The 26,300-nt window shown below is 51.1% G+C and overlaps 1 protein-coding gene across 1 annotated transcript in view; it reads right to left on the bottom strand.

The window, feature by feature from the left end:
- Window positions 1–26,300, bottom strand: part of LOC146816480 (exportin-5-like) — a 1,728,456-nt gene that overhangs the window by 507,554 nt on the left and 1,194,602 nt on the right. The window contains exon 21 of the mRNA XM_085610324.1: window positions 10,109–10,209. Coding sequence (XP_085466450.1) covers window positions 10,109–10,209 — 101 coding nt within the window. The remainder of the gene's footprint in view (window positions 1–10,108; window positions 10,210–26,300) is intronic.

Raw genomic sequence — 26,300 nt, 5'->3', positions numbered from 1 at the left:
CTGTTTACCCAGGCCTTCTTCCCACTGTAATCGCAGGTGCTTTTGCATATCGCCCTTTATTGCCTTATACAAGCATGGCACCGTCTTAATTCTTCCTGCTGACAGCAAGACATAGCTACACCCCGCTAGCGCCTGCGGCTCCATACCCCCAACATTCCAATGCTTTCTAATCCTTCGTGTGAAGGACCCATGCTTCAGAGAGTGACCACCCTGGCAAATCGAATGCAGTTAGCAATTCTTTGAACGATAGTAGTGCAGAATCTTGATACAAGTCCCCTATTACTCTCAGTTCTGCCTCAACCCAGTGCTCCAGCCCTGCCGAGTGCTCCACCTGTGGAAGACAGCGCAGTATTGTGATAGTTATGTCACGGGAATAGGGGGTCACAGCGCCCGCTCTGCTCAGGTATCTAGCCCAGCAGCGCACCACCACCCTAGCTTCGGTTGTGTATTCACACGTATTCAGACACACTCGCAGCAGGATTTTTGCCAGGGTTGCGGCATCTGGTGTAGCCGGATATTGTTCCATTTCCGGGTTATGATCAGCTGCCAACCATTGGATCAGCCAATATAGCTGTGCAGCCAGTGCTTAATTTGTGCTAGTGCTTTCCGGTGCTTAGCACCGGCACTTATTTATCAGGGCCGGGTCTACTCGTCTGCTGAACCGCGTCACATTATGATTATTCACATGATATTGATTACCTGGCTCCAGCTCACACTGACTTGGCGCAGAGTGTGTTCTCAACGTCTCCCCCAGACTGTTGCGGCTGGCTGTGAGAGCCTGAGCCTAGATTAAAGATTCAGCCACTATGGCATTGGCGCCTTTGGCGGTCCGACCTTAATCCAGTGTTGCCGGTGCGGTGGGCGGGACACTGATCATTGGGCTGGATTTGGTTCTGCCGGGCTAGGGGCTGTGCGGCAGCGTGCACAGATTGTATTCAGATGTCCACGCCCCAGCACGCCCGCAGTCCTGCAAAGCAGCCCGACAACGAAGCTGGGGGCAGGCAGCAGCACCAGGCCAAGTTTATTTATATCAGGGGTAGAAGTTAATAAAGGCAGAGTGTGCCTGGTGCCCGCCACGTAACTGATCGCAAGTAAGTACTAAATGGCAGTAGCAATGAACTGGTTATTACTGTCGTCCCTGTCCCCCAGCCTGTGGCGTAGCTTGCCTGGGCCACCAAATGAGCCTCTTTGGCGTGACACTGCACCAGTGTCTGCGTTGAAAAGCAATTAAGATTTTATCGACTGCGGCCCAGTGCACAACCATTATTTGCTGGTGCTGGTTCATGTACTGACTGCATGATTATGGAGGCTGCGTTTAGTGCGTGCACACATCTTTTACCACCTTCTTATTGAAACAAGATTCTGGACGCAGTGTGTGTAATGTGTTGCACATTTGTTGTGCTGACTCCGCTCTCTGCTTCCATGTCTGTCGAAAGCACTTTAATGCGCTAGAGTGCAACGGTACGGATCCAGCAGGTTTCCTTATTTAATTGGTTCTGGAGCAGGGCAGACATTTCTCAGTGACTCGATTAAGAAGGTGACGCGGAGGGTGCACTGTAGTTTGAGAAGCCAGAGGGGGCAGAGTGGACTGACTAGGGACAGAACAACACGGTTACAGGTTACGACTCCAGTACACTGGCATGGCAGAACCATGTCTGGGTTTACGATCGTCAAATAATAAAAGGCGGTGTGGATGAAAAAGAAAATGTTAGTCAGTCTGTGTGGAGTTCTAAGCCCTTAAAGGCCAGGCCTGGGGTGCACGTGCTGAGATGTGTGGGTGTCGAAGTACTGGGACAGGCTTGTATTAGAAAGTAACGGCACAGCACACAGCATGTGGGTCCCACTAAAGAAATGGTAGAGACGCTGCTGCTCTAGAACAGAACAGAACTGAGGTGCACTGGCAGTACTTTTCAATGCCCCAGGACCTGCAACGCTCGCTATGCTGTACGGCAGAGTTGGGATGCACTATAATAACTGCTTGACACTGCATGATTACTGAGGCTGTGTTTAGTGCATGTGCACATCTTTTACCACCTTCTCATGTAAACAAGATTCTGGACGCAGTGTGTGTAATGTGTTGCACACTTGTTGTGCTGATGATGGCTTCTGTTTTATTGTGCTACAGTGTGCTGCTTTATTGGAGTGTGATGGAGACCTCTGGCTCTGCAGCCTCTGCGGTGCACGGGGCCCTACCATGACCTAAAGTATGTAAATCGCATTGGATTACAAACTATGAGATGGGGCGCAAAAGGTGCTGCGCAGTTTGCCTTTCATGTAGTTTTGTCACGCAGTGATTTAGGATTAGCTGTCATGGGGAAGGATTAAGGAATGCTGTCTGGGATCCCCGACGAATCCCCAAAAATTATCAGTCAAGTGGTGTTTGCTCAGTGAAGAGCACATTCCTGTGGCTGTCAAAGTATATTGAGGAACGGTTAAGCGGCTTACATTACCGACAGGTTATCCTAACTCGAGTCAACCTAAATGATGTATTGCTGTAATATTCCAGTTAATAGTCTTCCGAATTACTTTGTTTCAAATACATAAATTGAATAGGAACAGAATTCTGTTTTTAAAAAGCACACACGTATTATACGTGACCATTTCACACACTGTGTTTATATTACTGATCACCGGTTTACTATGTTTGTCCTTAGTGTGATGCTTGGATTTTTCACCATCTTATAACTTGCTCAGTGATGTAACATTGAGGGCAGCACCAACACTTTGACAATTGTTCCAGTGCCGCTGGCTTCGGTGCCTTGGTGTGACTTTTCCATGCTTTCTGCCCTAGGTGCCTTTGTGTGACGTTTCCATGCTTCCCGGTCTGAGAAGTGTGAGATTTCCATGCTTTATGGCCTGGGTGCCTTTGTGTGACGTTTCCATGCTTTCTGGCCTGGGTGCCTTTGTGTGACATTTCCATGCTTCCTGGTCCGAGTACAGTGTGAGATTTCAATGCTTTCTGGCCTGGGTGCTTATGCGTTACATTTCCATGCTTACATCTGGCTTTTAGCAGTCCCAGTTGAGGATGTGGGTGGGGCTAATGGAGTAGGTGGGTGGAGCCAGTGGGTGGAGCCAGTGGGGGAAGTGGGTGGCGCCAGAGAAAAGTAGGTGTGGCCTCAGACAAACATTTGAGCACCTGCACTTCATATTTTACAAACTAAGCACTGTGTGTAGCTGAATAATAACTCTCAAAATCAGGCACCGCTAATCCGCCCTCCGCTGTGGAGCGTCTCAGTGAGGTCAACGCTACTCTCCTGCGTCCTGCTCCCCAAAGGAATGACGTAACCATTGAGTCAAGCTCTTTGAATATCGCTTGCCGGATCCACACCGAGAAAGTCCCACAGTAGTATAGTAGGCGCGGAAGCGTGACCATCTTCAGGTCAGCTACTCTCCCAGCTACCGACAACGGAAGCGTTCCTCAGAAGTCCATCGCAATTTTGGCTGATCGTATCGCTCTACCGACATTACCTTCTAGTAATTCTGCCGCTCCGTGATTTATTTTAACTCCAAGGTATTGTAGGCAGCTAAGTTCCCACTTCAAATGTTCTATATCTGGAGGGGCATCTGGCGTCATTGGGTTAAAGCTGGATTTTTTCCAATTAACTTTAAGGCCAGACACGGTGCCAAATCGGGCCAGCATGTCACGCGCTCCTCGCAGTTTGTCTGTTGTGTTGCTTAAGAATAGCAAGACGTCATCAGCACACAATGCTATGAAATGTTGGACCGCTCCTGTGACCAGGCCATTATAGTTCTGTCCGCTCCTGGCCCTGGCCACCAGCTTCATGGCCAGTGCAAACAGGAGCAGGGAGAGGAGGCATCCCTGCCTCGTACCTCTCTCCACCCTTAGTCTAGATGAGAGTCCACCCAGTGTGCACTTGGGTCATACAGAATACATACAACAGTCACACCAATGCCAGAAATCCCCCTCTCAGGCCCATTTTAGCCAGCAGTTCATAGAGATAAGGCCAATCCAGGCTGTCAAAGGCCTTCTCTATGTCCACTGCGAACACTGCTGCCTCTCGTTTATCATACCCATCAGAACACATCACAGCCAGGAGTCGCTAATATTTATGGCCGTATTCCGCCCCGGAATAAACCCTGCCTGGTCTGTGTGGACCAGATTCGACATGTGGCAGATTAAGCGCGTCGCAAGATTTTTACTTAGGATTTTGTAAACCATGTTTATCATGGATAGTAGTCTGTAAGCCGTGTAATTGTGTGGTCCCTTCCCTGGCTTGGGTACTGGAACAATAAGGGCCTCCCTAGCACTCTCCAGCAGCATTCCGATTTCTCGGGCCTTCTGGTACATTGTGACCAGTCGGGGGCCAACTCCTCCGCAAATGTTGCGTAAAATTCGGCCAGCAAGCCGTCTGTACCCAGGGTCTTGTTTCTCGTCATTTCCTTAATGGCAACCCGATGTGTGAGGTCTGTTGCCAGTTCTTCCACCTCTTCTGGGCTCAGCCTCGTCAACTGCAAGTCTGCCAGATATTCCCCTATGTCCATAGGTTAGCCTTCTTGCGGCTTCCGGTAAAGTTTGGCATAGTAGCGAGCAAAGACTTCATTGATCTTTGCCTGTGTATAGTGTCAAACCCCCAACTCATCTTCTATTTCCACCAGGGGAGGAACCCCTACACACCAGGTTCGTTAGCCATGCCATCAGCGACCCTGACTTGTCCTGCTCAGCGTGAGTACGCTATAAGTATTTCTTGTAATCAAAGCTTCTAAGGCTTTCCGTCTGTTTCACTACTTCCTCCTTGGCTTCTAAGAGTGCCTGCTGAAGCTCCGGGTGCTCTGGACTTCTGCATTCCAAGCCTCTGAGGGTTGTCTCTGGCCCCTCTATTTCTCTCATGATGACGCATCTGACTCCCGTGGCACGTGTAATACATTGGCCCTTCAGGACAACTTTAAAGTATCCCACTCCGCGTTCGGCGATGGGGCCGTTTCCGCATTAGTTTCGAAGTAGTGCACTATTTCACCCATAATCTCTTCCCAGAAGTCCTGATCCTCCAGGGTGTCTGGGCAAAGCCTCCATGTAGGGATCGCTGTTAATGGGTGTGTCCACTTCAAGGATATAAATAATGGGTTATGATCCGATATCGTTCGGGCAAAGTATTCCGCGGCAGTAACGTGACGCTGGGCATCTACTGAGCACAAAAAGTCGTCTAGTCGCGCATGCAAGTTGTGAACCACTGAGAAGTAGGAGAAGTCCCTTTCCTAAACATAGAGTCCTCCATGCATCTATCAGGCCCCAGCTCTGTCTCTAGGTAGTGAATGCATGAGAGGCACACACTGCTTGGGAGTTTCGCAATGGAGGGTGGTATCTGTCTAAAAGTGTATTGTCTACGCTGTTCAAGTCGCCGCCTACTATAGCAGCACCTGTAAGATATTGCGTTAATCTGTGACTCAATCTCGCAAAGAAGGCTGACTGGTCTACATTAGGGGCGTAGATACTAATTATATCTCCCGACCCTCTAGCCGCTACATATCGACCCTTCGGATCTACCATTGAGCTCATCAGTTGAAATGGAATCCCCGCTTGAATCCATATTAGTGCCACCCGTGCATAAGCCAAGTAACTGGTGTAAAAGAGCTGCCCCCTCCATCGTCTTTGTAGTGCTTGTCATTTGCGTTAGGTGCGCTTCTTGTAAAAGAGTTATCTTGGCTCCCCGCCTCCGGATGTATGAGAGGACCTGGTGACGTTTCGACATTGTATGCATGCCCCTGATATTCCAGGTCATTCGTTTTTATTGCAGTTTGTCAGCCATCATTAGGTGTTACTATGCCCTGATTGCCTCTCTGACTGCGCTGTCTCTGTGCGCCTCCCACTCAAACCTGTATGATTTCCTGTGCACTGCAACTCAAGGTGTCCCCCCCCCCAGATCAACATTAAACATTTTGCCCAACTCCCACACCCCAGGACAATCAGAAAAACACCCCTCATATCCAAAATAGAGTTTTATGTCCGCAAGTGACTGCTTGCAGGTCGATCAGTCAGTCGCAGGGGGGAAGGCCACTAGTCCGTTGCTCTCCCAGTCTTTGTGGCCGCCATCCCCTTCCGTAGTGTCAGAGGGCCCCCCCCGCAGCACCCCACCTTATCAACCCCTGTACCTTATTGCAGAGTCAAGGGTGTCTCATAGAATTCCAGACTTGTTCACCGCAGCTCACCATTCTCTCCAACTAAACAATGTCATCCGCCGTCTGCGGAGTGACATCTGGGAGAATCACACTCTGCGCCTCAGTCACTGGACCCATGCTCTGAGCTAGATTCTGCTGCAGTCTCGCTGCCCTCTGGGGGCACCTGGCTCCTCGCTTTGCAGCTGATCAATGCTACAACCTGCATCTCCCTCTGACGCTCAAGCTGCGCCTCCTGCTGCGTAGGCGCCACAGTCTCTTTCCAGGTCTGCCAGTTCCTGGAGTGGTTTTCCCGCCTTCTTCACCTCTCTGGGTCTTGTGGCGGCTCTGTCCCTCCGTGCCGGTCCAACCAGTCAGACGCCTCCTGCGGGGTATTGAAGAACTCTGTACCCTTGTCTGAGGCCACTTGCAGCGTGGCCGGGTACTGCGTCACGTATTTATAATTCAGATGTCACAGTCTCTGCTGCACGTCCCGGTAGGATCCTCTCTGCCTTTGCACTTCTCAGGGGGAATCTGGGTAGATTGGCACCATTGAATTATTTACTTGTATGTCTCCTCTGAGGCGCCCCTGGGTAAGGATGTGATCTCCATCCTTGTAGTGGAGGAGCTTGGCTATCACCACCCACGGTGATGCTCCAGGTATAGGCGGCTTTGGAGGGATGCGATGGGCCCTTTCTAGGGCAAAATAGTTCGGTAAACAGTCCGGCGCTACTTTTCCCGGAGCCACTTTTCCAGGTAGTCTGTAATGCTGAGGCCTTCTATTTTTTCGGGCAGGCCTATGATTCTCAGGTTACTTCTGCGTGATCTGTTCTCGGCGCCCTCAGTCCTGCCTTCCAGTATACGCACTTTTGTTACCAGCCCTGTCATTCACTGCTTCATTATTGCTAAATCCAGCAATGTTTCAGCTAGTTGCCCCTCATTTGTCTTGACCCAGTCCACCAGCTTTTTGTGGTCTTCTATAAGCAAGCCCATGTCGAGGCTCAGCAAGTCAATTTTGCCTTCCAGCCATGCACTGGAGGAGGTAATAACCTGTAGTATGTCCTGCAGCATGGGGTCTCCAGAGTGCTCCATCTGCGTCAAGGTCCTCCCTTTCTCTTCTGTTGATTTACCTGCCAGGGTCCTTTTCCGTCCTTTTTGGGGAGCTTTCCCATTGCGTCTTCTCATTCAGCGGCACTTCTGGCGCTGCACGCACTCATGAGGATTCAGACTACCCTCACCGTCCATGAGATAGTTTTGTGTGGCCAGTGCACTACATGTTGGAGTTTCTCTCCACTCAGGTTCTGCCCAGACCCATCAGACTCTTCCTGTTGTTGTCCCGCCATCTCCTTCGCGTGCCTTTGTGCTCAGTATAGGTCTGGTTTTGCCCTCCTCCAAATCTGTCCGGGGTCTCTAGCTCTGGCCCAATGCGCCGCTTCACCTCTATTTTAAATTACCATCAATGCCTAATCCTCAGATCTGGAATCCTCTATCTCCTGGCGCAATTCTCTAGGCTATGCGCTCTGGGAAGATCTCTCTGCCACTCTGCAATTTAGGCCTCAGCGCGGGCAGCTCCAAGGCCTGCTTTCCAGTCTCAGCTGCGTTTCCAGGCCCCTCTAGGTCCCTTCACTTAAATCTCCCCTCTCTCTTGGGACCTTGTCCTCATTTACTCCAGGTCTGCCGCCTGTCCTCCTCTCCTGGCACTGCACAGATGCTTCTTGTTGTCGGTGCTCACTACCAGGCCCTGGGTCGCCCCCTCGCGCAGGGAGAACCGGGGTGGAGAGACAGGGGTCCCTTCCATCGTCCCTCCTCTCAGTGCCAACTTCTGTTCTGGCAGGCCGCCCCACCATCCCTGTAACCTTTAATCGCCGAGGGGCCTTAGCCGTATCCACTTGGGGCACTCCATTATCTCTGCTGCTCTGATGTTCACCCTCTGACGCACACAGTTCAGTTTCTTCAGCGCTTTAAGGGCACCATCATTGCATCACTGCCCTTTGCCGCTTTGACTACTTCCAGCTTCCCCGCTCCTCGCCTCAGGGGTTTCCCGGGCTTAGTTCTCAGTCCTGCCCAGAGGGGACGAGGGGAAGGCACTCCAGGACCCTTCCGTGGTAGGGTCACGCAGGTAATCCCGTTCTCACTCCGGCCTTCTCACAATGCCCGGCAGGCGTAATCACCTCCACACCGGGTTCGGCCACATTCAGTTGGCTCCACTGCTCCGGGGTTCACACAGCCCTGCCCCCAGGTCTACCACGTGGAGTCCTCCGGAGTGCCAGGGCTCTCTCTGCCTCGCTTCCCCGCGGTTGCCAATAGGGCCTCTAGGCCCAGCACTGAAAATCACTCAGGACGGGCAAGGTGGGGACACTCCAAGCTCCGTTCCTTTATTACCCTCAAGGCGCTGCCATTTTACTCCCGCCCTGTGCTGCTTTCCAAGCTATTCTCTCCCCTGTTCTTCACCTCAGTGGGGCTCCGGGCTCGGCAATCAGTTCAGTGTAGGGGCCGAGGGGAGATACACCTCGACTTCCTCTCTGCCCCAGACCACACCACCTCATCTTGTCCCGATGTTCGGCCGTGCTCTCAGATCCCGATTTCTATGTTTTCTGGCCGCGGGACAGGTTTCCCTCGCCTATGGGGTGCACCTAGTCTTTCCCACAACTACACGGGTGCGCTTCAGGGGTTCATGTCCCTTCTAGGGCTTCAGGATGGCATTCGGCGGCAGCCAGCAGGCTGGAGCTCGTGAGCTGTGCTGCTTACTCCACCGGCACCAGGCTACGCCCCCACAGGCTTGCACTACTCCATGACATAACTGGCGCTGTAGGTATCGCTAGACATTGGTTGTGGACAATGTTAGCTGCAGCAAAAGTATTGAGACACTGGCATGCTCCTCCCATGCCTACGCAATAATCGATGTAAAAAAAATGGAGTCTTATAAACAAATCATACACCAACCGCAAGTTATAATGTCCGTCAGAGGAGGCAACAAATCTCATATGCAGGTCTTCAGCAGGGGATAATGGTATGCTAGGAGAAGAAGAATAAAGCAGGGTTCTGAGAGTGGCTACCACCTATTTTTACACCTGCCAGCAGGCGTTGAAATGGAGAAAGTCACTTCCCCAAAGTCCTGACAAGCCTAGATCCCTATTGGTGGTAAGGTAATGGATATCCAATGAGGACATCAACTTCTGCAGTTACAAGGCAATCCTGCAGTCTGGATAACAAAAGGGTGTTTCCACAACCAGGTTAAATATTAATAGATAAGCACTTATTATTACATCAACCTGCACCACATATCTATACCACATAAAATGAAAACTACAAGTAGTTCCTAGGGGCGGGATTTGAAAGCGGAGATAGGGGGAAATGTTGACACAGGGAGTCCAGTACATTTCACTGTAGAAAAAAAAATGGTGTGAAAAGGAGACACTGGAAATAAACTAAGTTACCAGACTGCCATGGGGTAGGACACAAATAAGGTTTGCTTAGTACTTTTGTGTTATATAATGTGAAGGGAGAAGTAAGAAATGAAAGATTTCCTCTGAGCTAAATGCTTCTCTGGTGTTCCTTTTTGACTCTTGTATGTATTTGACTATTGGGAATTCTTTGGACTTAAAATGTATCCACGCAAATGCCTGCTAACTGATGTTTAGTGTTGGAACCTTATCATTTGTTCAATATCATATGCTTTATGCAAGTTACAATAGGAAAGAAATACCGAAGAAAACATAAAACCCCATTGGTGCAAAAGTAATTTGTTCATCTTGAGTGAAGGTAAAGTCTGTGGGAGTGAACGGTCAGCAAGTACCCTGTTCTTCATCAAGCATAATGATTTTAACGGTTGCTGCAGATGTTAAAACAGGACTCATACTTTTAGAGGAAAACATTGAGTAAACCAGTATTTAGAATGCTTTTATGAACAACTTCTAAGGATTCTGCTGAAATCAAAATCAAATATTAGTGAAGTTCAAATCAACAGGTAACACGAACAGTTTTATTTTTTTTTCACCTGATTCCGGAATGCTGGGCACATCCAGTCTTTTCAGAACTTGGGCAAACGAGCCACCCACCGCTTCTATCACCTCTGGCAAGTAAAATATGTGTAGCGTCCTGCAAAGAGAAATAGGCTGTAACGGTTGGTATACAAATTAGCCAAGGGGTTTGTACCTCTACAATTCATATACATACGACGGGGAAAGGACAATAAGGCTAAAATCCTTTTTATCCTACAGAAAGCACTTTTATGCTAAGGAAAATATTCTTTGTGTTTGTAACGTATGCATGACATCACCCATGGAGCCTAGTGCATTGTTTAACCTTACTTTACAGTTAGTAGCAAGCGCATATCCAGATACACCAAAAGAAACAGATGGAAATTATAAAACTGTGATTCACAACTTAGGATTTAAAAAACTAACTTTAAAATGTCTGCTTCAGTATATATTGTTTTTAATCAGCTGTGCCGCCTTGAATTTTAAGTGAGCAGACACAAATCCTAGGAGCCAAGTGCACAATCATTCAATTACTGGCTTAGAAGAACAAGTAGTGCTCTTTCTGCTGGATACTCTATATAGGCGCATATTCTTCATCTTTAGAACATCCCCACATGCCAAACTGAGTCTGGGAGATTTTAACACCATTACTTACGCTTGCCAATAGTTATAAGGATACATGTCGACATTCATCTGCCCTGAAAGTGACGATGAAGCAGCGTATAAGTGCCACCCCTTTGCGCTGACGTCCATTTAATTTCTGACTCTGTCCACCCCTCGGATGTGGAGCCCAACTGTAATCAGAAGTTTCAGTGTGCAGCTCTCTATATTGAGACCTTTTATCAAAAGAAAAAGAGAGCATTCTTCAGAATGGGGTGGGGGGGAAGGAATTTGTAGATCGAGTATTCACCAGAAAGAGCATAAGTAACTTCTTATTCTGATAGATACCTCTTAACTGCATATTCCTTACTTTTGAAATACCTCCCAAACTGGAGGGTCTATGCAATGGCTGAGACAAAAAAGTCCAGCAGGACCCAACGAGCGAAATGCCAATCAGGCTGGACTCTTGTCAGGGCTGATGTGCTTCATGAATGTATGCACAGGCGCCCACGTTGCGGCCTGACAGATGTCAAGGGCAAACACTACCCATGCCAATGCAGTGGTAGCATCCTTGGCCCTCATGAAATGGGCCCTCAGCCCTTTCTGAGGATGCTTTCTATCCAGTGCATTTCAGATTATGAAGAAGGCTATACATCTTGACAGAGTATGTTTCTTCATTAATTGCCTTTCTTTGGCTCAGAGTATCCCGTAAATAAGGGATGATCGGCAACCCGATGGTCTGTGGTGCGATCAATGTATAAGCTAAAGGCTTTTACATCTTTTGGGATCCGGACTATGGAGAGTGAAAGCAGTTACGGCTTTTCGCAAACAGACCGCCCTGTTTCTCAATACCATTTTATCCGTGTATGGCAGCTGCACCAGGAGAGCTTGGCGTTCACGCGCAGGGCGAGGTAGAGTTATTGCGACCAGGAACAAAGTCTTCAGTCAAAAGATGTAAGCGACAGCTGTGCATTGGTTCGAATGAGATGTGCATAAAGAAAGGGAGGACCAAATTAGGATCCTACTGTAGCATCACAAGGGGTTTTGAAGGAAACAAATGAGTCAAACCTTTTAGAAATCTCATTAAAACAGGTGGTTTGAACAAGAATGGTTCAGTAAACTTCAAAATGCTGAAAGGGGCGACAGTTGACCTTTAACGGTGCCCTGTGCAAGTCCTTGATTGGCTAGACCAGACAAACAAAAGGACATCTGAAACTTTGGCCTGTAGTCACTGCTGCAGGTGGCCCACCAGTCAAAAAAAATGTCCTGGAGCCAGGCATAAAAGGCTTTAGAGGAGGAGGCCTGGCAGCCAGGAAGACATTCACAACTTAGGGAAGAAGATCAAATGCAGTCAACTGCCACAGCTTAATCTCCATGCATTGAGGAGCAGATTGGGTTGCTACTGTGATAGAAGGTCTTCACGAAGTAGGAGCCTGATTGGAGGCACACCTTCCTTACCCAATCCCGAGCCACTAGGATGATTTGGGTCCAGTCATTCCTGATCTTCTTCAGAACTCAGGCAGAAGAGGCAGGGTCCGAAAAACCTACAGGAGTCCTGTATTCCACTCAATCCGGAATGCATCTCAGAGCACCTTCTTGGAAATTCCAACATGCAGAAGTTTTGACAGTGGGAGTTTTTGGACGGAGAAGAAAAGCTCTAGCCAGGATTCTCACAAATGCTGGAATATCCTCTGTGCCACCTCAGGGTTTGACTACCATTCATGATTCGCCAGGTAAAGCCCGATGAGTTAATCAATGCTGGTTTTCAAAAATCCAGACAAGACCAGGGAAATGCCCTGGTGTTCCAGCCAGCTCCAGAGACAAAGAGCATCCTTGCACTGGCCCCAGGACACCAACAGACCTCCTTTTTGCAGTACCACATGGCGGTGGTGTGGTCTCTGAGCACCTGAGCCAGTTTTCCTTTGACGGATGGTTGGAAGGCTTTCAGTGCCAGGTGAATGGTCTGCAACAGCAACAGGTTGACTGTTCTCTGCCAGAGAACAGACTCCTCTGATCTTCACCTCTCGCAGATAATCTGCACATCCCAACAGTGATGCATCTGTCACCTTTGCATGAGACAGGGTGAGAGGACTGCCGCCAGTACAAATACAGGTCTTTTGCATATTCCCCCTGTAAGGAAACAGGCTTTTTGCAGGTTTAGCCCCCACTTTTTGTCTCACTTTACATACTAGGGACTGGTGTGATGGCTCTGAAATGCACTGCCCCCCGCTAAACAGGACTCGGTGCGTGTGCTTTGACCCTTAAAATGGTGTATGTTGAATTGACTTGGCCCCAATTGGAAGAGCCCAACTTACTTGTAAGTACACAGTATCTAGTATCTGGGGTACCCAGGGCCTGTGCGTTATAGTTTCCCCCAAAGGACTGTAGCAATTTCTGTGCCACACAAAGCGGGAAAAGGTAAATCATGGCTCCCAGTCTGCCACTGAATACTGGAAGGGCACTTTAAAACTTTTAACTCGACTTTGCCATTTAAAGTAGCAGCGCAGCAAAACTCAAAACTCCCTTTTTAATGTATGTAGATCACTCCTATGGCAGGCCTTTTGAGCCATGAGGCAGGGTGCTGTATGTTAAAACATGGAACATGTTCTTTTACATGTTCCATCAGTAAAAACCCTAATTTGTTTTTTTTACTGTGGAAACGCTAGTAGCTCCATTAGCAAGTACAGAGTTACAAGCTGGCAACCCAGCCCTGCTAACTTCTGAATGGGACTCCTACGGTTGGTAAGAATAAGTGTATTCATTCTGATTTCATGGTTAAATCAAATTTAATGCCACTGGTGGGCAAAGTGAGACTTAAGAAGTTGCCACTTTAGTTATGCAAGGTTTCCAGTGCCCGTTCACTGATGTACACGAGGCTTGTCCTGCTGACAGCTTTCTGCCCTCCTGTGAGACGTGCTAACGACTCGCAGGAGAGGACACAATAAGAGTGTAAGAAGGAGGATATCTGACTATGGTTACCCTCAACTTTTTGCCTAGTGTCTAGCTGGTTTTTCGACTTAGTTGGCCTGAGATCCTGCCATTCAGGGTCTCAGGCTGTCTGCTCTCTCTTTAAAATGGACTCCATGTACCCTAGGTACATACCCAATTGTTAAGGATCACCTTATTGGACCCTGTACAGTGTACACTAGGTACCCAGGGCATAGGTGTACCCTTGGCCTCCCAGGGGCTGCAGCATGTATTATGCCACCCCTGGTCTGGCCTTCCAATCAGACACAACTGGCTGATCACTCAGCTGGGGTAAGGTCGTGTAATCACCCCTTGCTTAGATATAGTATACCTATATCTACCCTTAAAATAGACACATGTGTACCTATCAGCCACTCCTATGGTAGGCCTTAACTATCCTGGAGGCAGAGTGCTTGGTAACATGTGAGATGGTGCTCTAGCATGAGCTGATTCTGTCTGCAGCTTTCGGAACCATGTCCTTATAGCTGTTCTATGATATAGCCTACCATATACTATTAAAGTACCTTATAATCTTAAGGTTATGGTAACTATGGTTTGGCTTTATCAAAACATGTCGTGTAAGGTGTCTAACACTTTGGAAAAATACCCCCATACCATTTCTGGCAATGAGGATATTATTCCTCCCTTCTAGAGGGAGAAACATGTTAAAATCCTACTTTGCTGTTTAACTCTAACCAAAGCCTCAGCATCACAAAATGGATGCTCCTGCCACAGACACGAGTCTGACCTCCTGCTGCTGGGAGTGATCCCAGCAAGGGAGGCTTGGACAATAGGTTTCCTGCTTGGGGAGGTGCTAGCACCTCCCCAGACAGACTTTAGTGTATTGGGGCAGGGAGGGCTGAAAGGAATGAGATATGCCTGGGGCACACAAGGTATCCCATGCATAGTCCAGTTCAAACCGGTGCTGGGGCACTCCAGCCCCAGTCCTGGCGCGAAACTGGACAAAGGGAAGGGGGTGTAACCACCCCCCTCCCAGGTCCCACCCATAAGGCGTGACCTAGCAGGCAACCCAGCCCCCCAGATTAGTATAAGTGTGGTAGCTGGGCCCCAGGAGATTAGATTATCCTGAACCTGCAACTTGAACAGAAACTCTGTACCTTCGACATTCGACGAAAGAAGACGACTGAAGAATCTCCCTTGTGGCCAAGGAGTGGCTACCCTGTGCAAACAGGCACCATCAAGAGACTTACCCTTTGCTTTGCTGAAGTTCTACGAGGGACCGACTGCAGAGCCCGACCAGAGCCTTGACTTCCAGACTTCTCCGACCCTGATCCACATCCACAGCCGAGCTGAGATCCGTGGAGGCGACGAGAGACGTGGGACCGGCTACCTGGGAAAAGTGGCTAGTATCTTCCAGCGCAGCTTCTGAGGCACCCTCGAAGTTGTGCACCGGGGATTGAGAAGCCCCAACCCCAAGCACCATCTGCACCGAAGATCAGCCCCCCACACTCCACGAGTCCTGCATGGGGCCCTTCTGCATTTTCCTGCTTGCCACGTCTGTCCGGTTGCTTGTCCGTTGGCTAGCGGCCTTTGCGACGACACACCTTTGATTTTTCACTGCTGGTTTGGCTCCTCCAGACTGGCTCGTGCTCCTCTGCAAAAGAGAAGCACCCCAGACCTTCCTGGTCTGCACCAGAAGCAAGTCCTCCATTCTTCGTGGGTTCCGCTTGCCAAGGTTTGGTGAGTCCTAGTTCGACTTTGACGCCGCCGACAGCAAGAGCCTTCGTGGGACAGCAAGAGCCTTCGTGGGACATCTCGCCTCCTGGTCCTGGTCGTCCTCGACGTCTCCTGGTACCCGTGGCTGCTGCGACAAGCTTCACCTCTTCACCTGCAATCTCCCGACATCGCCTGGTTCCTTCCTGGTTCCACGTGGTCACTGGCTAGTGACCTTGACTCTGTCCCTTCTGCTTGTAGGTATCCTTCCTTCTTGATCCCGGCCTTGGGATCCACCGGACACTCTGTACTGTCTGCCTGTCAGCAACTTTCCTTCAGGCATCAATAGAAGTCCACGACGAAACCCGACGCAAGTTCACACCTATGCACCCGCAGCCCGTGGGCTAGGTAACTTGGGTACTCCGGTGCTCACAAGGGTATTGACTATCCTAGGGTCTAGTTTCCGAGTCTCGACTTTCTAGCTATACCAGAAGTGTCCTAAAACTGCTTATTTCAGAACTGTACTATTTCTATCGATTATACGCATTACGCGTGACTGTTTCCACTCTGCACCTGAATCCCGTGGGCCTCCCACTTCCTAACCTTGGGTAGTGTAGTGTAGCCCCAGCGATTCCCTAGGCCTAGGCCTATCCTATTTCCGTGACAGTGGTCCTTATACCACTTCTTTAGTATATGGTTTGCGTGGCCCCTAGGGCCTAACTGTATTACTTACCTGTGTGACTTAATGTATGCTTGAATAAGACTGTGTTGTACTTACCTCGAATCTCATAAAGAGTGCTGAGGGTTTGACTAGAATAAATACACTTTATTTTATATATATATCTGTTGTGGTGTCCTTTCATTTGGTATTCAAGGGATTATAGAACAAGTTACTTACCTTCGGTAACGATGTATCTGTAAGAAACATTAGTTAGTTAGATTCCTCACCTTAGAATATCCCCAGGCGTCAGACTGGATCCGGAAGATTTTTCGTCAGCAATACCCCTTGCGCGTCGCTAGGCGTCGTCTGCGGCTCCGCGTCCGTCGTCGGCGTTGTGCGCCGGAATGACGTCGGAGTACTTAGACGCCGCCCTCGCGCGCTGACGTCAGTTCTTGTACATAGCCTTCCGCGCCAGGAACGCAGAGCCATGCAAAGACCGACACTGGTGCCAAAAACAAAATCTAGGGGCCTGAAAAGGATAACCTTAACCCTAGATGTCAGTTCGCAGAACGGGGAGGATGGGTGGGTCGGTGAGGAATCTAACTAACTAATGTTACTTACCTTCGGTAACGATGTATCTGTAAGAAACGTGTTCATCTGAAAGAAACACGTTAGTTAGATTCCTCACCTTAGAATAGATACCCAAGCAATACCATCCCCGGTGGTGGGTCTGCGAACCAAGATCACACCAGAAAGTCCTGGAGGACAGAACGGCCAAAGAAGCCATCCCTCCGGACTTGGCTGTCAAGGCAGTAATGCCTGGCAAACGTGTGTAGTGAAGCCCACGTTGCCGCTTGACAAATGTCCTGCAAAGGGACACCCCGTCCCAAAGCAGTAGTAGCCGCTGTGGCCCGAGTAGAATGGGCGCGCAGCCCAACAGGAGGTTCCTTTTTTGCCAAGGAGTAACAAATTTTGATGCACAAAACGACCCACCGAGAGATGGTCCGTTTGTGCACAGCTTTCCCCTTCTTAGCACCCACGTATCCAACGAAAAGTTGGTCGTCCACCCGGAACTGCTTTGTGCGGTCCAAATAAAAGCAGAGCGCACGTTTTGGGTCCAGACGGTGGAGCCTCTCTTCCTCTTTGGAAGGATGCGGAAAGAAGGTGGGCAAGGTGACAGACTGCCCAAGATGAAATGGAGTCACCACTTTCGGAAGAAAGGAGGGACGAGGCCGAAGGACAACCTTGTCCGGATGAACAGACAGAAAAGGAGGCTTTGAAGATAAAGCCTGAAGCTCACTCACCCGTCTAGCCGAGGTGATGGCTACCAGAAAAGCAGTCTTAAGCGTCAGGAGACGAAGAGGACAATTATGAAGAGGCTCAAAGGGAGCACACATCAGAAAAGTGAGAACAAGATTCAAGTCCCACTGAGGCATTACAAAAGGGACAGGAGGGAACGTGTGAGTAATGCCTTTTAGAAAGCGTGTAACCACAGGGGACTTGAAAAGAGAAGGCTGATCAGGGAGCCGCAAGAAGGCAGAGATGGCAGCAAGATAACCTTTCAGGGTGCCCAGAGCAGAGCCCTGCCGGGCCAAAGAAAGAAGAAAGAGGAGAACCTCAGAAAGAGGGGCGGAAAGGGGATCCACAGCCTTTGCTGTGCACCATGCCACAAATTTGTTCCACCGGCAGGCGTATACCGACTTTGTGGAGGGACGCCTGGCTGCCAGAATGATATCACAGACTTCAGGAGGCAAGTCAAATGGCATCAACTGCCGCCGCTCAATCTCCACGCATGGAGGTGGAGGCTGGACAGGTTCGGGTGGAGGACCGTCCCGTGCTGCTGCGACAGAAGATCCTCCCGAAGGGGCAGACGTATCGGAGGATCGGTCAACATACTGAGTAGCTCGGGATACCAGTACCTTCGTGCCCAATCCGGAGCCACCAAGATGACTTGGGCCCGGTCGTGCCTGATCTTCTTCAGCACTCTGGGCAGAAGTGGTATAGGCGGAAAGGCGTACAACAGACCGCAACTCCACTCGTGACGAAAAGCGTCGCCGAGCGAGTGCCGCCTTGGAAATTCCAACGCGCAGAACTGCTGACATTGCGCGTTCTCTTCGGTGGCGAATAGATCTAACCAAGGCTCTCCCCACTGCTGAAAGAGACCTTGCGCCACTTCGGAGTTCAGACGCCATTCGTGATCCATCATGCACCGGCGGCTGAGTTCGTCTGCTCTGGCGTTCAGAGAGCCCGCCAGATGTTGAACCACTAGGGTGACGCCCTGGTGTTCCAGCCACGTCCAGAGGCGCAGAGCCTCCTGACAAAGGGTCCACGACCCCACCCCGCCCTGTTTGTTGCAATACCACATGGCGGTGGTGTTGTCCGTGAACACCTGCACGACACTGCCCCTGACAGAGGGAAGGAAGGCTTTCAGTGCAAGCCGGATCGCTCTCAACTCCAACAGGTTGATGTGGAGACGAGACTCCGCCGGAGACCAGAGGCCTCTGATCTCCGCCTCTCCCATATGGCCACCCCATCCCAGGAGGGACGCATCCGTCACTACGACATGCTCCGGTTGGGGAAGGGAGAGGCTTCTGCCCATGACCCAATCACGGTCCGTGAGCCACCACTGCAACTGCTGTGCAGTGCCCTCCGAGATCAAGACATGGTCGGACAGGTTGCCGTGATGCTGGGCCCACTGAAACTTCAGGTCCCACTGCAGAGCCCGCATGCGCCGCCTGGCGTGATGCACTAGTAGGATGCAGGAGGCCATCAGCCCCAGAAGCCGCAACACTAGCCTGACCGAAACCCAGGATAGAGGCCGAAAGATGGGAATCAGGGCCTGTATATCCCGGACCCGCTGTTCCGGTGGATAGACCCGGAACTGCGCCGAATCGAGAACCGCTCCGATGAAAAGGAGCTTCTGAGAGGGACTCGGGTGTGACTTCGGCACGTTGATGGAAAACCCCAGCAAATGCAGGAGATCCGCCGTAGTCTGGAGGTGGGAGACGACTGCCTGGGGCGAGCCCGCCTTCAACAACCAGTCGTCGAGATAGGGGAAGACTGGAACCCCTGATCTGCGCAGATGAGCTGCGACCACCGCCATCACTTTCGTGAACACCCGAGGGGCACTGGTGAGGCCGAAGGGGAGCACGGTAAACTGAAAGTGCTCTTGGCCCACCGTGAACCGCAGGTAACGCCGGTGGGCCGGCAGGACGGGGATGTGGAAATATGCGTCCTGCAAGTCCAACGCTACCATCCAGTCTCCGGGGTCTAGGGCAGCTAGAACCTGAGCCAAAGTCAACATCTTGAACCTTTCCTTCCGGAGGAAGGCATTGACGTTCCGTAGGTCCAAGATAGGGCGTAGGCCCCCTTTGCCCTTCTTGGGAACCAGAAAGTAGTGGGAATAACAACCACGACCTACTTCTGGACTCGGAACGCGCTCGACGGCCCCCTTGGCCAAGAGGGCGGAAACTTCCTCGTGGAGAAGATGCAAATGATCCCCCGAGATACGGTGGTGCTGCGGTGGCATGGCTGGAGGGGTCGTCTCGAAGGGGAGGGAGTAGCCCCTTCGGACGATTTGCAGCACCCACCTGTCCGATGTGATGGACCGCCAGTGGAGCAGGTGATGGCGAACTCTGCCGCCCACTGGTGTGGAATGGGCCTGAAAGCTCGGACTAGGAAGGCTTTGAGGCGGATGCTGCCGGGGTGGATGTGGGCTGACCTCGTCGTCCTCCAGGACCGCCTCGGCGGAAACCACGTCCGCGACCGCGCGCAGGTTGGTTCTGCGGCTGGTGGCTAGGCGCACGTGAGGAGGCACCCCTTCCTTGGCCACGAAAGGGGCGAAAAGCGGAAGATTGCGACCGCGGGGCCGAGAGGCCCAAGGACTTGGCCGTAGCCCGGGAGTCCTTAAAGCGGTTCAGCGCACTGTCCGCTTTCTCGCCAAACAGGCGAGTGCCATCAAACGGCATGTCCATGAGAGTGCTCTGGACATCGCCCGAAAATGACGTGGACCGCAGCCAGGCGTGACGTCTAAGCGCCACTGTGGTGGAAATGGCCCTACCCAGCGAGTCCGTGGTGTCAAGCCCACAACGTATAGCATGTCGCGCGGCATCCCTCCCATCGGCCAGAGCCTGGGTAAGTCGTGTCCGGACCTCCTCCGGACACAGGGGCAGCGCGTCCTCCACCGCATCCCACAGAGAGTGGGAATAACGGTCCAAGAGACAAGCGGTGTTCAAAGACCGCAGGCCCAAACTAAGGGAAGAGAACAGCTTCTTGCCAAACTGTTCTAGTCTCTTGGAATCCCGGTCCGGCGGGGCGGTCGGGAAAGAGGATTGGGAGGTGGAGGCCTGGATAACCAGGCTCTCAGGGGTAGGGTGTTGGGACAGAAAACTGGGGTCGCCCGGAGCAGGGCGGTGGCGCCTGGCGACGTTCCTGTCCACAGGAGGAACTGTGGAGGGCTTGGACCAGGTGCCCTGCAGAACGTCAATGAGGGCCTCATTGAATTGCAGCAGAGGCTCAGTGGAGCTTGCTGCAGACTGAAGCACCTCAGTAAGGACATTAGTCCTCACAGCCACGGCAGGCAGCTCGAGCCCAAGGGCTGCGGCCGCCTTGCGCAGCACCACAGAGAAAGCAGCACCCTCCTCCGAAGCCACAGTCGGAGGAGAGACAAATCCAGTGTCTGGAGAGGTATCCAGGCCACTGGCCTCCCCCAGTTCATCAGCCCAGTCCTGGGACAGTTGAGCCTGAGCGGCCATAGGATCCTCGGATCCCTCCCAGTTGTCCCCATCATCCGACTCCTGGTATAGAGGAGAAAGTAACGGAGCCGGGCGGTAGACATAATGTGTCTCTTGCGGCGCCGTTCTCGGCGTCCATCAACGCCGGACCGGCGCCGGGCCCGGAGTGGGACTGAACTGGGGCCCGACGTCGAGCGGAGTCGACGTCGGCGGTGGTACCGGTGTCGACGCCGGCGGAGGAGGCGTGACGAGGTCGACGGGGACTCGAGAACGGGTCCCTCGGGCGCTTGCGGCGTCGAGGCCGGAGCCGTCAACGGTGCCGGGGCCGGAGCCACCGGCAGGCAAGGCAGCCCAGTCGGGTCCGCGGGGCCCGAAGGCGCACCAGCGGGCACCGACGGCGGAGCCAGGTTCCTCATGGCCGAGAGGAAGGCACTGACTTCCGCCGGCGTCGCGTTAGTCCCAGGGACCGGAGGGTATGGGGACGTGCGCGGCGCCTGAGGCACCGCCGGAGCCGCGGGGGTGGAACCACCCTGACCCTCGGCCAAGTCGCGCGACCGGCGAGGGGAGTCCGAAGAGCGGTGTCGCCTCTTGGACTTCTTGGAATGCTTCGACTTACCCGAAGACTTGGATCCCGACGACCGATGGTGACGTCGGCTGCGGCTCCGCGACCGATCCTTGGACCTCCTCCAGGACCGGGATCGAGAGGCGCGCGGAGCCGAGTGGAGAAGCTTATGGGACCGCTCCCGTCTAGCCTTCGAGGTCAGGGCCTTGCAGTCCGAACACGACTCCGCATCGTGATCGAGGCGCAAGCAGTAAAGGCACCGGCGGTGATGGTCCGTAACCGACATCAATCGGTTACAGTCCGTACAGGCTTTAAACCCGGGCATCCTACCGGCACCGGTGTCGAGACACGATCAAAAAGGATCAAAAAAGTTAGTCAAAAATTGACTAAAGGGGTAGCTCTCCCGGATCTGCGCTTACTGGCGCGGAAAAAAGAAGAACTGACGTCAGCGCGCGAGGGCGTCGTCTAAGTACTCCGACGACGTCATTCCGGCGCACGACACGGACGCGGAGCCGCAGACGACGCCTAGCGACGCGCAAGGGGTATTGCTGACGAAAAATCTTCCGGATCCAGTCTGACGCCTGGGGATATTCTAAGGTGAGGAATCTAACTAACGTGTTTCTTTCAGATTATGGTATCACAGCTGGCTTCACATGCCATTCAGAGTTTAGCCTAAGACTGCTCTTGTCCATGCTACCACTAGGATAGCTGGTCTATAAGGTTGACTTTAAAACCAATCACCATAAGGGTTGTTTGGATTGATACAAGGTGTACACTAAACTAGTGACAACATATATCAGGCCAACTTCCCACAAAGAGCCTGTGTGGGAGAGAGGTATTACCTCCCTTCTGCAAGAAGCCACACAGGTGCGAGACCAAAAGCTTTAAAGGAGAGGGTGCCTTTGAAGGGCAAATTGGTAACACTTGGTAGAGGGGCTTCTCTATTGTTTAGGTAGACAGGCTGGCACTGGGGACAGGAGAGGAGAAGCCTCTTGCAAAACCGTTTTTTAGGTCTTGCCTGAGCCAGTGCTTGCGCTGCATTGCGAGACATTTAGTGTGTGGGCTTTTAAAAGTCCTAGCACAGCTTTTTGGCTGGCCTCGAGCATGCGGTTCCGCGCACAATGACGAGCAGAAGCGCCATCTGGCTTTCCTCTCGTCATGGTGAGTGCACATAGCACACCACTCGCCAGCCTGCTTTCACTTTTGCCGTTGTGTGCGCGTGCGGGTACCACACTCGTTCTTTTTATTTCTTTTAGCGCGCGCGCGCACACACGCACGCACACCTCCTGGGCTTGTGCTTCACTTTCCTCAGGAACTTTCCAATTCTGACTCACAACCCCCGCCGTTAGATACCTTGTACACTAAATCTGTAGCGATCAGACCGGGAGTTAAAAAACCTTCCCCTGAATGCTCACGCTCTATCACCATCCGGCTGCTCCTTTCCCAAATACTTTTTCAACATCCAAGTATGAATTAAAGCGCATGCTCTTCCCGTTTTTTCTTTTTCCTTCATTGTCAGCACAGGACTTGGCATTCGTTAATGCACCAAGTAATATACCATCACCCTCACATGTAATTAACTCACCTGCTTCTTTTCCTTCTTTTTTTCTAAACACGGTCTGCTACTCGCCCCTTATCCCTAGCTTTAAGAAATAACGCGCTTGCTCCCGCTTGACCTTTTCCCAATTTAATTGCCACTCACAAGACTGTAGTCAATCGCGATAAGAAATAACCGACCAAAACAGTCCTCATCTCACCATTTTTCTACCGCAAAGTTTTTTGTACCTTACGAACTGGATTACCAGCCACGACCCCTCTGATTACGCCGGCCAATAACGCTTTCACTCCTCCTCCCTTCTGTCACTCGTGTATTGAACAGCAGACAGCCAGAAAATACCATTGCCTAGCTTTTAAATGGGCGCGGATGTGTCACACTGGATGCGAGCTTCACAACTCAACATGGCCAACCTGTTGTGCCTGAAGGCTGTGACACCATTAGCGATTTCCACACTTAAGAAGGTTAATTTGTTGGGTTACAGACACCACGTTTCCTGCATGTTGTCGCCTGGTGATGCGTAGTTAGCTGCAGAGGACGAAATAATATTACTCTAATACGAACGCTGCCGGGAGTTACAAATAGATGGGTGTACTTGAATAGTTAGACCACTGGAAAGCTGACGGTCGTCCTCACCTAAGATGGATGACTTGTTGTGTCAGCTGAGGTGCCTGGACAGCTCCGAAACTTTCCCACCCAACATGGTAGGCTACTCGCATCTTCAGCGGAGCAGAGTCGCAGAGAGACAGCCTGCGACGCTCTTTTCCCTGGTCCTGTAAGGGGACTACGAGCACCCTGGCCTACGGGCAAACCGGGGCTGAAGGTACCATGGTGGCTGTGTATGTCTGGGAGCAGCAGGAAACCGCTGCAGCGCTGAGCGGTGTGAGCCTGGAGCCAGCTTCTGACAGGTGAACAGCTCCCATCTTCTCTCTGCCCGCCTCATCTTTATCCTCCCACAAGTCTTCACTGCTTATATCCCCATAACAATCTCTTCGTCATTCTAAGCAGTCTATTCACACTTGCTTTTTTCTACCCTTATCCCTGTTCCGTTCTGTTTATCGATTTCCTGTCATTTCACTAACATCATCATTTCATCTACTCTTACACTTATTTGTGGTTACTTTGTAAATATGTTGACTTTGATAAAGTTTTCATGTTAATAGAAATAAAGGTGATTCTTAATTGCTACTTCAGTAGGGTATTTGGAGGGAAATTAAAACTACAAGCTTTTTAATAAACCTATGAATATGGTACTCAAGCCTTTTATGGCATTTTATGGATATTAAAAATCAAATACTGACAGGTGCTAAGAGAATAATTTTTGTTCTTCGCATTTTCAGTACAGGATCGTCTTGCTTCAGATCACTGTCAGGCTATCTTAATTGGCGTATCAGTTGCCTCACTTAAGATGGCAACCCACTGACTGCTCTCTCATCATATTTCATGTAGCTGTCAGTGGTGCACGTAGTTCTCTCTGGTATTGAAGCCTGCCCTCCTCTGCTCCCCTTACCCTGTCTTCTATAAACAGACAAGCATTGGCATAGCCAATAGGTCTCTCGTTTGGGACCTTTTAAGTATTTAGTTATGCAGCACAATATCCTCGGTGCAACAACATGAATTGTTGCATGGGTAAACACTTACAAGGTCCCAAAAGCGAGACCTATTGGATATGCCAATGCTTGTTTCCAGGGGGCATATACTCCCTTGGTGGCCACACCTCTGGGGTGAGGTAGGGAGTTTGGAGTGTCGAGAGGGGGTTGGGAGGGGGGGGGGGGGGGTCGCCATGTTGGGAGGTGGGCAGAATGATGCATCCTGGGATAGCCAGATGCCAAACTTCCCAGGAAATGATAATCAGGGGGAGGGAACCTAGTAGCCCATGGGCTACAAATCGCATCCTACCCTCAGGGCATTTTCTGAAAATATATAGTGCACCTCTGGATCTCAGATCTCAACTGATTTGGAAGAAGGACCGAGGAACCAGCAAAGAGGCTGCATCGAATAGGTCTACAGCTGCTGCAGCTGGTGGCTAGCGAAGAGAGGACTATGCCTGTTGTATCCTGCTCAATGAGAAGCTGTCTCCAGAGCTCTATCAAGTCAAAAGAACTCCAAGGGACAGCTGACTAGCCTTTTGTTCAAAGCACCGGAACACAACAGCTGAAGAAGCTTCAAGCCGCTACCACAGCTGCTATGCAGCACTGACGACCAAGACACGACGCACAGAGTTGATACAGAGTTTGCAGAGACCAGGATTGTCGTCGAAGAGTTGCTGGGCTCCTCAGAAGGCGATTTAGCGACCCAGGAAGGATTGGCTTCTAACTGACAATGGGTGACTGGTAGTCCAGCGGCAACTGGACTTGGTCCATCCAGACAGGAGAGGACTTTGTGGGACAACAACCCTGCAACCAGGACACCCTCACTACTTTGTCGACCGAGGAATCCCTGCAGCAAGACCTCTGTAAACCGTGCCGCATCCAAAGCATCCTTGGAGCATCTTCGGCACCTTGGGGAAAAAGGATGGTCTAGTTTTAAACATGACCTTGTCCGGATGGACAGCAAGAAAGGGAGGCTTGGAAGAAAGAGCTTGTAGCTCACTCACCCTGAGCGCAGAGGTGATGGCCACCAGAAGGGCAGTTTTCAAAGTGAGAAGCCGGAGAGGACAGTTATGTAGCAGCACAAAGGGAGCACACATAAGATATGTAAAAACCAAGTTCAAGTCCCACTGGGGCATTATGAAGGGAACAGGAGGAAAAAGATGAGCAATGCCCTCAAGGAATCTATTCACAACAGTGGACTTGAAAAGAGAACGCTGATCAGGAAGCCTAAGGAAGGCTGAAATGGCCAAGAGGTAGCCCTTTAGAGTGCCCAGAGAAGATCCCTGCTGGGCCAAAGAAAGGAGGAATAAGAGAACCTCAGAAAGAGGGGTGGAAACGGGATCCACAGCCTTTGCTGTGCACCATGCCACAAATTTGTCCATCTGCAGGCGTATACCGTCTTAGTGGAAGGACGCCTGGCTGCAATGATTACATCACAGACTTCGGAAGACAAGTTGAATGACGTCAACTGCTGCCGCTCAATCTCCACACAAGGAGGTGGAGGCTGGACAGGTTCGGGTGGAGGACAGTCCACTGCTGCGGCGACAGAAGATCCTCACAAAGAGGCAGTCGGATCGGAGGATCGATGGCCATGTTGAGCAGCTTGGGATACCAGACTTTTTGTGCCCAATCCGAAGTCACAAGAATGACTTGGGCCCAGTCGTGACTGATCTTCTTCAGCACTCTGGGCAGAAGTGGTATAGATGGAAAGGCGTATGGAAGACCGCAACTCCACTCGCGACGAAAAGTTCTGCCTAGCGAGTGCTACCTTGGAAATGCCAACGCACAGAACTGCTGATACTGCGCATTCTCTTCAGTGGCGAATAGATCTAACCAAGGCTCTCCCCAATGCTGAAAGAGACCTG

The sequence above is a fragment of the Triturus cristatus genome, chromosome 6 (assembly GCF_964204655.1).
Source record: "Triturus cristatus chromosome 6, aTriCri1.1, whole genome shotgun sequence".
Classification (NCBI taxonomy): domain Eukaryota; kingdom Metazoa; phylum Chordata; class Amphibia; order Caudata; family Salamandridae; genus Triturus; species Triturus cristatus.
The sequence above is the reverse complement of the archived record's forward strand: the minus strand, read 5'-3'. Positions and strand labels throughout refer to the sequence as shown.